This window comes from Lagopus leucura, unplaced genomic scaffold (assembly GCF_019238085.1).
Source record: "Lagopus leucura isolate 7727_CA_CO unplaced genomic scaffold, USGS_WTPT01 Super-Scaffold_73, whole genome shotgun sequence".
Lineage (NCBI taxonomy): Eukaryota > Metazoa > Chordata > Aves > Galliformes > Phasianidae > Lagopus > Lagopus leucura.
In genome coordinates, this window is record NW_024962252.1 from 48,635,894 (window position 1) to 48,651,951 (window position 16,058).

General features: G+C 42.3%; 1 protein-coding gene and 1 long non-coding RNA gene across 3 annotated transcripts in view; one reads left to right on the forward strand and one right to left on the reverse strand.

Moving 5' to 3' along the window:
* Positions 1–864, reverse strand: part of LOC122183644 — a 2,959-nt gene extending 2,095 nt beyond the window's left edge. Inside the window, exon 1 of the long non-coding RNA XR_006180302.1 lies at positions 761–864. This is a non-coding gene — a long non-coding RNA (uncharacterized LOC122183644). The remainder of the gene's footprint in view (positions 1–760) is intronic.
* The window catches only part of PDE7B (phosphodiesterase 7B), a 164,766-nt gene that overhangs the window by 82,407 nt on the left and 66,301 nt on the right, over positions 1–16,058 (forward strand). Inside the window, exon 1 of one of the 2 annotated variants that reach the window (XM_042877852.1) lies at positions 166–437. The exons of the other annotated variant lie outside the window; for it this stretch is intronic. Coding sequence (XP_042733786.1) covers positions 200–437 — 238 coding nt within the window. The 5' untranslated portion in view covers positions 166–199. Of the gene's footprint in view, positions 1–165; positions 438–16,058 lie in introns of those variants that run through there. 2 annotated transcript variants of the gene reach the window in all.

Sequence of the window (16,058 nt, forward strand, 5' to 3'; positions counted from 1 at the left end):
CTGAGAGCGCGCAGAGGGCGGGCGAGAGCGGCGGCCGCAGCAGCGCGGCGGGAGCCGGGACCGGGCGGCGGCGGGGCGCGCCCCCTGCGCGGGGCGGCGGCGGTGGGCGGCCGGGCGCCCCCGCCTCGCTCTGGATGCCGATCGCGGCTGCTCGGGCCGGGGGGTGGCTGCGGCTTCCCGGCGGGGGGCGCGGGGCAGGATGCCGGTGCTCGAGCGCTTCTTCCCCGCGGCAGAACCGGGCAGGCGGAGGAGGACGGGGGAAGAGCCGATGCCCTTTCCCATGGGCAGCCTGCCCGGTTATCAGCAGGGGACCCTGGCCTGGGACTTGCCCGAGATGATCAAGATGGTAAAGCTCGTTTGGAAATCCAAGGGCGAGCTTCGCGGGGCGAAGCACAGAGGGGTTCTGGAGAGCGAGGATGCCCTGGGCGGCTCGGCAGGTAGGTAGGCTTCCATCGGCGCGCCGCGCGGGGCCGGGGCTGCGGGGAGTCGGCCCGGCCCGGCCCGTGGCGGAGCTGAGCCGCCGGAGAGGGGCGGGCTGGAGAGGCGCGGGCCGGGGAGCGCTGCCCGAAGGGCGTCCGGGTTTGAAAATGTGCTTTTGGCAGCTGTCGGCTCTCCCCGCTCGAAAAGGCGCACACGTAGAGTTTGAGCCCGCTTGGGAACCAGGTCCTCTCTCCTGCAATCTGTTGCCTGCTTTTACGAGCGGCATGAGAAAAGCTCGGCGGCAAAACAGAGCGAGCGGCTCGGTGGCTTTGAGGCTGACCTCCGCCGGGCGGCCGGGCTCGGTGCCGGCTCGGCTCAGCCTGTCGGCCCGCAGACTGTCCGAGAGTTCCGCGGGACGCCGGGCCGGCCCGGAGGTGCTGCAGCCGGCCCCGAGCCCGGGGTTTCCCCGCTGCTTTTGCTGCGACCGGCGGAGCGCGTGGCCTCGCCTCCCGCGCCGCCAAACTTCGCCCCGAACTTTGAGTGTGCGCGGCGCGTTCCACATGATCTGCCCGTGCTTCCAGCGCGGCCATCTGCAGCGCGCCGTGACACCCTTATGACTTACGTGCCTTAAATCTTGCAGTAACCCTGCCCCGATCCGCTGCTGTCTTGGAGCGTGGTATGTTACCGGCTGAAGAGCACGTGCTCTTCTCTAACTCTGTAAATCTTGTATGTCAAATTTTTTCCTAACTCGGTTATGGGGTCGTATGGCACCATATCAAATGCATTATTGAAGTCCAGATTAGACTTCTTGCCTTTTTGTTACGTAGAAATCAGTTGCTATGTTAGCATGGCACTTACTTCCAATTAGCCAATCTCAGTTTTGCCTCATGCCCTGCTACATCTTAGTTCAAAGCCTTCTACTGAAGTTGAACTCATCTGCCTACACTTGTCTCAATACCCTGTGATGAGGCTTTTGATTCTCCTGTCACCATACCACCTTGACTCAACAGACCACTGAAAGTCTGCAGCATGTTTCTTCAGAACCCTGGGTTATTATTTCTGCAGCCTGGTCACTGAACTCTTTGGTGCCTTCAGTCTTCAAAGATTATATCCTAACCTTTTCCTGCACCTTTCAGTGAGTCCTTTATCTTGCAGCATTTCCTACCAGAATAATTTAATTTCTCATGCAACATGACCTTGCTGCTTTCAAAAGTGCTTGTGTATATGTGTGTAACTGTACCTGAATAGCACACATGTGTCTGTGCATCACTTTTGGATGCCCACCAGTGCAGCCCAGTTGATCATTTTATGAACATTATTTAGCACATTTGCAGATCAACTAAGAAATGCATGTTTCCCTTCTATTTAGAAAAAGGGAAGATATGTTCTCAAAGACTCAGAGTCCAAGGAAACTGTACAACCGGCCAACCTACTGTTTGAGAATCGCTTCAATTTAAAAGAATAGTAAGATTGTTGTGGATAAAGCAAGGGGAGGTCAAATGTTCAAATTGCTCTTTAAGACTTGGAGCAAATCAGCTGGGAATGTACCGTAGCCAACCAGAGTGGTTGAGGTTTGTGTGGTAAATGGTGAGGGTTCAGAGATGGACCCTAATCAAACAGAATTTGAGAAATGCTGCATTGGTTACACCTCATGTATGAGTAATAGTGGTTTTCCAGTATGCTTGTGTTAGATCTGGTGGAATTAATTTCATTAGGTAACAAATGAGATTCGCCTTCGAATTCCTGGAGGCAACTAAAAATGTGTATGAATGTACAAAGAGAGATTATTCCACTAGCAGGATATGAATAACTTGCATTTACTCAAGTGACTATTACTCGTATCCTGTGAAGGGACAGTTCTCTTCGTGGTGCCAGATCCCATTTCATAACCTCAGTTGACTTGCAGCAGCATACATCAGAGCAGATGATGACTGTAGCCCTCAACGTTTTAAATACGAATCATCAGAGAGTTTGAGTGAACCAGACCTGGGTTGCTGGTTTTTCCTCCTCAGCAACAGTCATGCTAGTAGTTTTACCTCTTGTGGTTTCAATTTAGTCACTTGAAGTACTCTGGAGTACATGGGAAAACCAGTAAATGCTGAAATCCAGTGTGCTTAAGTAAGTGCAAAAGCAAAGAATGTAGAAATGGGGGAAAAGGAGAATCATTTGGAGGAATTGGTAGTGTGGGATGCTTGGTTTGATGTTCATGTTGTGGGTGTGAACGAAACACACATGTAACTTGCATCTTATAAAAAGGCACTACTTCAGTAGGAGATCAGGTTTTTTTTCAGGTGAAGCTAAAGCAAATAACTTCTGCCCAAGGTATTGCTGGTTAGGCAAATAAAGGTTGATTGTTCAGCAGTGGAGTTCAGAGCACTCTCCACATCAAGGGTTTTTTTATTTAAATTTGTAAGTGTTCATGTGATAACTCATGTTCAGTTATCACATGCTCATGAAACTATTTTGCTTACGGTAGAAGACGAGGAAATAGATATGGATTCTGGAAGGAAACTCTCAGGATTTCTGTCTTGCTTGATCATGTTATCAGAGAGTTTTCAATCTTAGCAAAGCAAATTCCCTTGTCCTAGCCTGAGTGATGGCACCCACCTTTGGGCTGACTTTCTAGAAAGGAATAACCTTCTTAACTGTAGGTAGTGAAGGGGAAGGAGAGCTATATCTGGGTGTGATATCAGTTCTGTGGATGGTAATGTCTTGGTGACCCATATAACTGTAAATCATACCGCATTCCTATTTCCTGAGGTAGCTTTTACAGAGCAAAGCTGTCTGTGTTCTGGGCTCTCAAATTAAAGAACTGTATCTGGATCCTTCATCTTGTTCAAAACTTAGATTAAGACACTGAATCTCCCTGCAGAAAAATGTTTACCGTACATGATGCAGCTTACGGTTGGAACCCAGATCTCATAGATACTGACTACCTTGGATTTCTCTCTCTCTCTCTTTTTTTTTTTTTTTTTTTTCCAAAGCAGTAACATTCACATCTTGAGCCCTCTCTTACTGCTTTTTAAAGTTGATGTCAATTAAGACTGCAGACCTTTCTCCTGCTCCTGGCCTGCTGTTGCTTAGTAACTCTTTTATTTTCTTGTTTCAATCCCCAACCAAATCAGTACAAAACCATGGTTTGGTGAGAACTCTCTTCAGCTCTGCCAAAAGCCATTTAACACATTCAGACTGGACATGCGATAGTAAGAAAGTGCAGTAATGGAATATAATTAGTTTGAAGAGCATTGGGTGGGAAATGGGTTATGATTCACTGTCGCTCTTTACAGTGTTTCAAAGATTAATTGCAATGCTATCTGCTTGAATAAAGTAACAGCATGTGTTGATATTACTAGAATTGAATTATTGCAGTAATTCTGTATGGAAACCACGTTGATGCTTTGTAGGGAAGTGCGTTTTGCTTCTGGCCTTAACTTTATCACTTTCTCATACAGTTCAGCAGATTAAACAAACCGGAGCAGGGAACAGGTACACATCTGCCTGCAAGACTCTTCCTTATGAACATTTGCAACCTCTTAGATTTACGGCTATCATCCCAGATAATTCCAGAGAGGCATTCTGTACTGTTTGAATCTTGCACATGTGCAGGCAGCCAAGGCTTTCAGAGAAAGCACAGTGGTACTTAGAATTCTTGAGGTCCTCTGCGACACCGATCTCTGTGGGTTTTTGAAATAGCTCTGAATGTATTTTTCCACCTATCTCAGTCTGTAGATATTTTCTCAGAAATGCAGGTTCTGATTCATGCGTGCATCACACTCATCCTTAACTGATGAGTCCCTTTGCCTTGAGGAGGAAAAACAAGCAGTACCAAACATCACTCCTATTACAGTTTGCTTCTGGAAAAATCTCCAATTATTGGTGTGTCCACTTACTTCCCCTCTTCAATCAACTGTCTCCTTTCCTACTTGAGAGTTTATTAAAACGTCTCGACATTGTCTGAGCTGTGCTGCACACCAGGCCTTGCTCCTTCAGACCTTACAGCTGTATACTGAGCAGTTCTGTGACAGACGTTGGAGAGGTCAGAGTTAAATCATCTGTGTGCGTCTTCAGTGATTGCTCAAAGCACTTCCCAAAAGTTATTCATAGGACCTCTTAAGACTCAGTTCTTCCATGATAACCGAGGAAATGCGCTTCCAACTCCTTTTTCTTTTGCAGTGAACAGCTCTTAATCATGCTCTGCTTGTTAAAATAAACTTCATGCTTCCCCTTCCCGTCATTACTTGCTGAATCATATTTAATTGTGACGTCCTGAAACTCGTGCATGTTTTTATAGTACCGTTGCAATAATTAATAAGCATAAAATTATTAAGATCTGAATCATTTAATGCCAAGTGGGGGCTAGCTAACTGCTTAGAAATCTCATCATTCTGTGTGGTTGCTGTTGAGCTTGTAGGTGCTACAGATGTAGATCCCAGCAATAAATGAAGCACAAAAGCTATCAAATGGCATTGTCTCGGCATCTGACCAGTTTATTCTGTTATTCCTTAGGTTGAAAACAACTTGCTTTGTGTCCAGCTGAGAGGTGCACAGCGGGCAGAAAGGTTTCTTGCTGATGTCTTTCTGAAGTTAGGTTTTCTTTTTTCTTTTCTTTTTTTTTTTTTCTTCTTTTTCTTTTTAAAGGCTTACATTGAGTTCTTAAATCCATTACCCTTAGTAGAGACAAAGAATGTGACTTTGATAGAATCAAGGCTACCTGTGGCAACCTTGATTGCTCTCTGACTGTTATGTTGAAACTCCAGTGCCTTAGAAGAGGAAATATGCTTTTTTGTATTCTTATGAAGAGCTGCTTAAATCGGTGGAACTGTGCATGGTGATCTCAGTAAGAACAGTGAAATGAGTTTGTATGGAGTATTGCTGTCACGCTGTGTGTATGTAGACCGTGTGATAAAATACTTAGAAGTTGGAGCACATCCATAGGTAGTCCTTGTCCAACTTAACTTTGCAATTTAATGACTGAACACAGGTTAGTAACATTTGTAATTTGGAGTTATGTTTTTTCAAAATGCTTTGGTAGCTGGAGAATTTTCTTCAAAGGTCAAAAACAAAACAAGACAAAAACCTTTTGGAGACATTAAGTTATGGTCATTGTTTAAATTCTAGTCTAATTTAAGGAGCTCTTTATTTAGAATTATCTTAAATTGCCATTTAGAATGAAATGCTGAACTGATATTAAAAGTCTTTCATTTTAATAGCAATGTAATACGTCAAAAGTAGTTGATGTTTGTCCACCAAGCTATGGATTTATTTAGGTGGTGAAAATTTTCACTGAACTATACCTCTTAGAGCCTCTTTGAGGTCTCTTTTCTACTTAATTCTTATGTAAATTTTCTGTTGTGGATTTGGCAGCATTTGGGAATATTTGGAATTAAGTGCTTGACCTGAGATAAACAGTAGAAAAGAAATAATCCAAAATTGTCAACAATTTCTGAGTAGTTTTTTGGTTTGGCCTTGTTGGCACAATTTCTGTTTGCTTTGTTGTGAATGTTGCAGAAACAAATTTTGCTTGCAGAAATACTTGGAGAAGCTCTTGGAGCAGCTGTTCAGCTATGTACAGCCACAACAGAAAGATTACAATACATAGTTAAGGCTTCGGGATAAAGTTAGCAGATAAAATGTAACTGCTCAAGTTGTATGTTGGCCAGTGTGCCCAAGGTAGTGCTGCTGGAGTGCTAGCGAAGTGACAGAGGTTTTATTGATATGTCAACTGGAAAAAAAGAAGCAGCCTGCTGGAAACTATAAACACAAATAAAGCAAATTCCAGACAGTTGTAAAATGGTGGAGAGATCTGTTGCTCCCAGCGAAGCTGTTCTAAGTATCAGGAGCCAAAGATGTGGCTTTATATATAAAAACAGTGTTTCAAAAGGAAAAGCTACTAAACTATAATATAAACATGCAGTTGGTTTTTTTAATTTTGCATGCTTGTTTGTTTCATTAGAGTTAAAGCTGATGATTCTCTTTTATCTTTGCTAAATTAACTCTCAAGTGCTTGATATTATGTGAAGAATTAAACTGACAAATGGCTACCAATAGAAAGCAGTAGTGATATTAGCCATGCCTGGCTAGTGGGGATAATTTTTCTTATTGCTTACATGTTAGGAGAGAAAGATGTAAAATGCATTGTGAGAGGCTTGGTACTGCTTCTGGGAGCAAAGCATTTTATGCAACATTTGTTATTTCCGCGCTCCTTCATGCCTTGTGGACCATCATAGTTCTTAAAACTGTTTCTTGGAGACATGCACCCAACAACTTCCTGTAGCCCTGCTCTATGAAGTACAAGTTTGGCTCTCCCTGCAAACCAAGGAAACAGGTGCCTGTTTCAGTGTTTTCTCTACTACTGTCTGTCCCAACTCACTTCCCAGAGCTCAGCCCTCAGAATATCCTAAGCCATGTTATTTGTGATCGCTAACTGATATTTAACTGCTATCACTTTTCTGAGGGGTGTCTTCATGAATAGGCAAGCTTGGTTGAATCGGAGTTGTATTGTAGGAGGCTCCCCACTGTAAGCTTTAGGTTGACTGAAAAAAGCTCACCTGACCTCAGGCTGTTTCTTCACAGCAGTTATGCATTGTGTTCTGGGTGCATGCTGTAAAATATGCTGGTCCTTTTGTCTTCTCTTCGTCTGGGCTGGAAAGTGCAAATATTTAAAAGACACCCTCTTGAGACTTCCAGCTTGAAACACACCGTGGCATTTGTTAAAAAACTTCAAGTCCTCCTAACTTTTTTTGAAAAATGACTTTTAAGCCTGGTTAGTGATCGGATACATTACAGTAATTTCTGAAGTACTTTTTCTGTTTCTTGGTGTAAACTTGCAAACGCAAGACAAAAATGTCTCATCTTTTCATTTTTACCTCAGCTTGCAACATATACTTTCTTCTTCATTGCTACAAACAAAGTCTGCATGACAGAAGGACTAAACCCTTTTTATTAACCTCCTGGATAAAGCATTCTTTCTGCTCTTCCATGGGCAGCTAGCTATGTTTTTCCCCCTCCCCTCCTTAAATCTCCGTAAGATTGTATAAGTTCTCTGTCTTGACCTGCCATCTGCTAGGAGAAGATGCTATGCTGCAAAATTCCTGATGCTGCGAAGCCAAACATAGTTGGCCTCAGGTGTATGACAAAGGAACATTTGTACATTTTTTCAGTAGCAATCAAGGGACTAAACCCTTTCACTGTTCTTTCAAAAGAATATCCTGAAATTCAGGTATCCTCCAAAGTTCTCTTAGCTTATGAAATCTTTGAAATTAGTTAGCAGGGGCTGTTAGTATTTCTCCACCCAGGGCACAGAGGACATGGTTCACATTTTACAGACACCAGAGAGGGCCTTTCCATGGAAGCCCATGATTTTGTCCCATTTTGTTTACCAAGATCGTCATTGGCACATCAAGGTGAAACTGTGGAAAGTGTTTTCTTAAGTGTCTCTGTAAGGACAGGAGGCTGGAGAAACTGCTGTAAACTTCCCCAACTTTGATCCTTCCTGAAGGGGAAGCGCGTAAAGTTCTGCTTCTCTCAGGAGAGTATGAAAATCCTTTCCTGTTTCCATAGCCAGCTCTGGCTTGTACGGAGGGAATACCCTTCAAATATTGTTATCTCAGTGTTCTCCTTCTACCCCTGACCTGAGTTAAGGACAAAATATTATCTTTAAGGCTTATTTAAAAGATTCTCTGTGCAGGTGCAGTTAAAGGTGAAGCAGCGTCCTAGAAGGTTTTGAGAACACGTTGTGCTGAGGAAGGCAGTGTTTCATTCCCAGTTTCTTAAGCACTGTCTTGAGATTGAATGTTTTATTTTCTTCTGCTGGAATTACAAGTCAGTCAGAGTAACACTAAACTAGGTACAGCACAGTAATGTTTGAACATTGCTCTTGAACATTAGATTGTAAAGCAGGTTACTCTAAGTAGGAGGAATTGGTTTTAAGCTTGATGGAGCTATTAACCAAAATCATCGAAAATTAGTGCACTACACAATATGTCATGTAAATATTCAATTGAGAACAAGCAGAGTAATTGGAAAATGAAAGCAGAGAACATTTTGTAAATCATCCAAACTTTGACAGGTGCAGAAAACACCTTAAGTACACAGATCACTAGTCTGTTTATAATAGCTGCTGGCTAAGTTCTTATAGGAGGTGCTTCTCTGACAAGCTTTCCTTTAGTTAAGGTTAGCAGCAGTTGGTTTTGGGAGGTTATGTCTGCCTGTGTCTTTATTACCAGGAGATAATAAAGTTTCAGCGAAGCACCCAGGTGGTTATCCAAATAGCTGTGAGTCTCAAACTTTGCTTATCCAGACCTCTTCCAAATACTTACTGTGTGCAAAACTTAAACCAGAAATCTCGTAATGATAGGCTTTCATGGGAGCTTTCTTATTTCCTGCTTCCAACTTGGGTGGATATGCTGCAGGAACAGCTGCTTTCACAGTAATTTGGCAATTGCATTTCTAATTCCGAATGGAACTGAGAAAATAAAGGGGTAGGAGAGACTGGGCTTCTGTGAAATGCCAAAAAGAGTGATTTGATCCAGCTTGGGTTTTGCATTGCAGGTTTGTGTCATTAAGAGGAGAGAGGAAAGAGGGAATTCTGTAGGTATTGTTTGCAGATTGCTTTAACTATTCAGATGATGTTCAAATGCATTAACAGCAAAAAACTGAGAAAACTGCTTGTGAGAGATGATGAACTTTATATGTACTGCGCAACTAGTCTCTTACACTTGCTTTCTCTTCTTCCTGGAAGCTCTAGTGAGCATACATATCATGCTCTCTTTTGGGAACTAAAGCTAACTGAATAAATTAATCCTGGCAGTAGCTCAGGGCCTTTCTTGAACTCCAATTCAATCTGTGTAAAAGAGGTGTGTTGCTTTCTGTAACCACTGGAAAAGAGACTAAGCAGAGAAGAATTTACTGCACAAGGGAGGACTGCAGTCCTAAAATGGCAGAGGAGGGAGGCTTTTAGGTGAGGCAGTGTCAGCATACTCTTCTGAGTGAGGTCAGCTTGAACATCCTGCTTATAACCAGTAAACTTACAGATCTAAAGAAAGCAGAACAGTGAGGAACAGAGGGCACTTCCAGAAGACTCGCAAAGGGTAGGAGTTGAAAGGAGAAAAGAGGTATTTCTTTAGTGCTGTACAATGTACGTAGGACGTCACACTGTAGTTTCAGTCCAAGTTTCCTTCTTGTCAGTTTGGAATAAGGCAGTATTCACTGCTATATATCAGTGCTGGTACAATTTTATCCCCACTCTCTTTCTGTCAAGTGGTCCTGCCCTCTTATGGGAAACCGTAACAGCAGCTGTGGATCAAGGGCATGGTGACACAGATAAGCTGGTCTTGACGCAGTTGTGCATTGGCTCTCAGAGATTTTTTTTTAAGGCGCATATTGTGAGTTGTGAATTATCTGCTTTTCCTAGCCTCATGCATCTCAGCCAAAGTGACAGAAAATAGCAAGGATAGCAACTCAAGTGTGGGAGCTCATGTGGAAGACAAGTTGCAAACAGTACAGCTTAGTGTGGGCAGAGGAGTTACAGGACTACAGTAGCCTAGCTTCCTGAGTAATTAGAAAGTTTCAGTATGATAGCTTGTTTCTTCCTCAGTGCTAGCTAACTTACCATGGTAGAAGTGAAGGGGATGGTAGGACTTAACTGGCAGATGACGTACTGTGTGCAAGGTGAAGTGCAATAAATAATATATGTAGCTTAAAACAGAAGTGTGCTTTAAGACCCTCTTTTGTCTGTGGATAAAATAAGAGAATCAGGAGGAAGGGATATTTCTGTCTTAAGTAGAATGAGATGTGTTGAGCAGCAGGTTCCCTGTGTGTGCTTCTGCCTGGCTTACCCGCTTGCTGTACTCAGGAGAAAGATGTGGCCTTTAACAAGATTTCACAGATCTTTGATAGGACCTGGCTGCTCGGTTGTTCACTGATGATTAGGTCTGAAGTACTGGTTCATTAAGATACAAGTCTGACTGTAAGTGTCTGAGAAGCCACCCAATTAATGTCAAACAAATGTTTTAGCCACTTACAGAATCCAGCGTTCTGGTCTTCTGATTTGTAAGAAGATATCTGTAAAATATCATCATATAATGAAGGTGTGTAGCTATTAAATCATAATTATATTAAAAATGTGTAATTCAGAACCAAGTTATAACTTTTAACTCTGCAAACTCATTTAATTTCCCAGTGGAATAGCATTAGAATAGATTTTTCCTTCCTCCTTTGCCAGCAATGTACATCATTAAACATGTACTTAGTAGCTGGCAAAACAGACTGAAAGTTAAACTAACTTTGCTAATAATGAGCTGGAATTCTCATAATGAAAATGCAAGGTACCTTATTTAAATGTTGGCCCCTTGACAAAATCTTCAACACAAGCCTCACAAGACTGTCACTAATCTTTTTTGTAGGTGCCCTGTAGCCAAAAATGTGCTGATGTCTGGCTTTGCACAGACTGGAGACCTGGGAGATTATATGTTTTGAATAGGATCAAATGACCATAAGGGGAAAGTACACTATACTTAGCTGTCTTGTCACACAGACAGAAAAGTGTTTTGCATATGACCTTGTTAAGAGCATGAGTTAAGAGCACCACTACAAAGTAGAGGCAGGGATACTGAAGCTACTTAGATTGTTGTTGAGAATCTGTTTTTCCTGGTCATCTGCTTACATTTTTGTTTTTTTTTCTCTGTACTCTTATTTTGGCTTAGTGATTTCAAATTTCATGCTGACTCTAAATCAGATGGAAACATGAGGGTGAGAAAATGTAAGACAGCTCAATGCAGTTTCATGATCCAGTTCTCTTCCATGTTGGAAAGGCACAGCACCAGTTTGTTACAGGATTTCTTTTTCACTGTCACTGTCAAGTCCTGCTTTTTGGATTGCAGTTATTTGTTCTCCTTTCCTACTGCAAAGTCTGCCCTGACATATTCCTCAGCTGCCGTGCCTTTGAGCATCTTTCCAAATTACTGTGACCAGGCTAACTACTTCACCACAAATTAGTTCTCTTCTGTTGCTGTGCACACCTCTGTCTCCAACTTAACTGATTCCCACACTCGCAGTCTTATTTGCCTCTTTTCTGTTTTAGATATCCTCTTAAATCCCCTCCTGCAGTTTCTATCTCTGCACAGAAGATTTTCACTGATCATCCTTTCAACAGATAACTGACATCCTTTACACCACTACCACCCACCTCTTTGTTACAGACAGAATTTTATTTACTCCTCCTTTCCTTTACCGAAGGTGGCACATGGTGCTGAAGACTGTCCTGTTGGAGTCTGCAGGCAGTTAATCTCCCTCACAAACACAGCTTTCATTGTCTTCATGTCAATGGCTGCTTGTGAATTGCCCCAGAAATATCTAGTCACTAGCTCAAGTCTGTACGACTCATATTTTTGTCCAGGTATCACCCAACACCTTCTCCTAGTTAGGGCAGACTAAGTTATTGAAATGATTGTTACCAAGCAGAGTCAATCATGCTACCAACCAGCAACTGTTTCAATTATGTGTCTCTGCCGGGAGGAGTGTGTTTCTGCCCTGGAGCTCCTCTTTCACCTTTGTCCCAAAGGAGAAAGTAGGTACCTAAACTTAATTTTCTGTGAAAAACTTGTTATATTATGGATCCTGAACATTGCAGCCATCAAAACCACATGGCCTGTAGGAATCAGCAGCTTTCCCAGTGAACTGTTGAGGTGCTGCCAGTAGAAGCTTTTTCAACTCATTTATTGTTGATCAAAAGTTCTGCTCCTATTCCCAGAAACATATTTTTTATCACGAGAAGAGCCTCAGCCTCTTGTGAGCAAGCACAAGTAGGAAACAACAGCAAGACTTTATATCTGTCCTGTGTTGATCTTTCATTTTGAGGCTGATAGTGTAACACAGAGCTGTTTCAGCTACACGCAGAGGCAGAAGTGGAAGGAGCAGAGATTGAATGATATGAAGCAGCATGATAGGAAAGAGAAAAGCGTGTAAAAACATAAATGCCAGACAGATGTTTTTTGGGGGGAGTGCAGCTGATCCCTAGGAAATCAGAACAGTTGGATGGCTGTTTTAAAGTCTTTTAAAGGGGGAAATCAGCAGTGCTACCAGACTGGGTAGAGGAGAAAACAAAAATAAGCAGCACTGGGATGAGGAAAGAATGGCTTCTTATGTATTACCTATGTGGTGCTAAAGGGCATCACAAATCTACATAGCCCATTTTACTTGAGTGCTGTATAAATAAAAAAATTCTTTGGAAACAAGGCTGTATACCTCCACTCTAAGCTCTCATCCTTGAGGATGACATAAGAAAAGTTTAAGGCTTGATACAGTTGAATAGGTCTGTGGATTTTTGAAGGGGGAGGAGAGCAGTATATTCTGAATTTGTTTTGGACAAATTTATGATATAAATGGGGGTTGGTGGGATATGGTCAGTGTACTGGAGACAACATTGCAAAAAGAGGTGACATTTTGTCCTTTGGGGACAGCAGTACTGTCTTTTTAATTGGGGTGAAAAAAATTAAAACTGTTTCTACTGTTGGTTCTCTCCTGTTATCAAATGTAAAATCTGCAAACACAGAAGTTACAATGGAAACAGGGAATTGCTGGGCAAATATTTAATTTTGCTGTCTCTGTTTACAGGATGTTTTCACAAATGAAGATACACAGGGAAATCAGGGGGGAAAAAAAAAGGAAAAAAAAAAAAAAAAAAAAAGCTGCCCACTAGCTTCTGTTCCAGAGACTGGAGAGGTTTATCTTCCTACCTACTTTGGGTGAAAAGCTATACATGATAGCATGGCCAGCTGCATGAGGCAAGAAGAAAGGAGTCAAGCTGGCTGAGCCACAGAGTGCGATTATTCTGAATCACCAGTGACAGGCCCTGAAAATGCAACCTACGAACTGTTATCAAGAGAGCTCTTTTTCAAAAGGCAACCTCTGGTGCTTGAAAAGATGGCTGGGAGAAGAGGGAGGTAGGTGGGTGACCACTGCAGTTGGTTTTCTTTGCTACTCTGCTATAAGATGCAGAGTGGGGGAGGAAACTTCTACTTCCTTTTCAGCTGCTGAAGGCATGAACTGGTTTACAGGAAAGGTGCTAGGTTTTTTGGGGGGTGGAGAACAAAGACTCTGTGTGTAACTTAATGCCTTGCTGGGGAAGTCAGCTAGCATTTACAGCTCTTAGATGCCAGTGTGCAACAGATCAGAAATGCTTGGAGCGTCTGCCGTCAAATACACACAAACTACTTTAAGGAAGCATGAATTATGGATGAGGCACTCGAGCTGCTCAGGGCTAGGAGTGTTGACATGTCACAGGTGATCAGTGCATCGGTGGTCTGGTGGAGCTTTTTTGCTATGTGGCAAGGGCTTATGTCTCCTGGGCTGCAGGAAGACAGAAAGATTGAAAGCAGACCTGCAGCTCTGGCTCGAGCTGCACAGCGCATCTAGGATAGGTTGCATAGGGCTGATCAGGGCTGCAAACAGGGAATCAAAAGGATCAGTCTTCTCTCCATGGCAATGCAGATTTCTTTGTACAACTGAGTTAAGCAACTTCAGGCAGGAGAGATTTTGAGCTGTGGCAGCTCGCCAGGAGCTAATAAGAACTTGAACTAGGGCCCAAGCCTTAAATGCACTTTATTTGGGCTCAGGGTGGCAGCTGTTCTTAGTGCTATAATTCAACAGGAAAAAGCTTATAATCTTGTCTCCAAGTTTCCAGCTTTGAAACTTAGAGAGAACTTCATCCTAATGAAAAGATAAGATGGAGGCTATCTCCCTTCATTCTCAACTGCCATCAGTGTGCTCCCTGAGGTCTACTAGTGAGGCAAAAACAGTTTGGCCCATCATATCCTATGAAGTTCCCTTCTATAACCATCCCAGGGAATGTGGGTACAGATGCACAATGACTTTGGAAACCACCATCTTTGTTTCAAGTTACTGCCCCACAAGTTCATTAGCCTGGCTAAAATGTTTGTTTTGTTTTGTGTTGAGGGAGACATTCCCTTAACGTACCAGAGCTGTAGGGATGAGGCCTTCTACGGAACAGCAGGTATGTCATAAAGTAGTACGCACTTTGAGTGCAATCACCTCGTCTTCTTCTGCCCTCAGAAGACAGCTTTGTACTCCCAGTTTGGTGACTGCCTTCTTGCTATTGAAAGCAATGGCCTGTTAGAAAGACTGCTACAGGCATGACTGTAGTCACAGAACAGGTTGAGCCTCGTATTTTGTAGCTGCCTCAACCCAGAAACCTCAGTTTCCCAGATTGGCAAGTCGAACAGAAGGGAACGTTTTTCACCATCTGACCCCATTTTGGCTGCTTGAGGCCCAGTAAATCTTAAAGTAAAGCCAAACTTGTGGTTAAGAATCACTCAGCTGAAGCTCTGATCCTTCCTTTTAAAGACTTAATTTACTGATTTATAGCAGTAAAGCAAATAGCTTTCGTTTATTTATTTTTAATTTTCCTTTTCAAACTTTTAAAACAAGGAAGAGTAAAATGACAGTTGACCAGAAGTTGAGTTCTCAGATAATACAGTGCAAAAATCAGCTTTGACTTGTTAGTGAAGGAATTAATGATAGGCACAAATTTATATGTATGTCTTATTCAATTAACAGAATACTTAAAATACCTCTAGCCTGCTGTTCTGGAATCAGTGATGTTACTAGAGATGCTCATTATTCTAGAAGACAAGTTCAGAAAAAAGTGATCAGAGTTTAAGATAATTGTTCCCTTTCTGTTTATCCTGATGATAATTAAAATCTTTGAAAGCTTTCTCCTTTTTAGCACTCCATCCAGGAAGGCCCACTCTGCTCCACTTGTGCTTGCAAATGAGGCACAGAGAGGAGCAGAGCCTGCTGGGACCTCTTGGAGTTTCATGAGGAAACAAGGCATGATTAGAAAGTGGAAAAAGGAGAGACTGGGAACTTTTATGTGTCAGGGAAAAGAGATGAGAGTTTTAGAAACTGTATGCAGAACAGAAAGAAAGGTTTAAATTTTTGAACATCTAGCTTCTGTTCTTAGGCACGATAGAAAGAGGAACTAATTGAGCAATATAACTTCTTATTGGAGGTGGCTTTGGCAAGATTAGTTATAAAAGATTACAAACAAAACAATGAGGGTTTTTTTTCCTCTGTGGGGAAGGGGTGTAAAGAAATATGAAATAGGCATTATAATACAGACACAAGCATTTGAAATGCACATATGTATAATGTCCTCTTCTGTACCTTTTACCTTCTTTCTGACTTGTGAGCTCATAAAACTTGTCCACAAGTGTGGTGAAGAAGGAAGGAAAACCTCAGCACTTAGAGCAGGCAAGAACTTCACTGTGACCTCTGTGTCAGCGTTTTTTTGGGTATTTTAAATCAGTGGGGTCTTGTTCCTGAAATGTTGATAAATTGTGTCAGGCAGAAAATCTGAATCAATGATAATCTTATAGCTAAGGATAATATCTAGAGTAAATAGTGCTCCGCATCCCATACAGTTCATATTGCTGTAAAACCTAATTGTGGATATTGTTTTGTTGCACAAGTCATATACCCATGCCCTACTGTGCCAGCCACTGCGCAGGTGGAAATTTAAAAAATAAAAATAATAAAAAATAAAGAAGTTTTAGGTTCCAGAAAACTGAGAAGAAAATCTAAATAAACAAATGTAATCAATGGATGTGTTTCGGACTGTT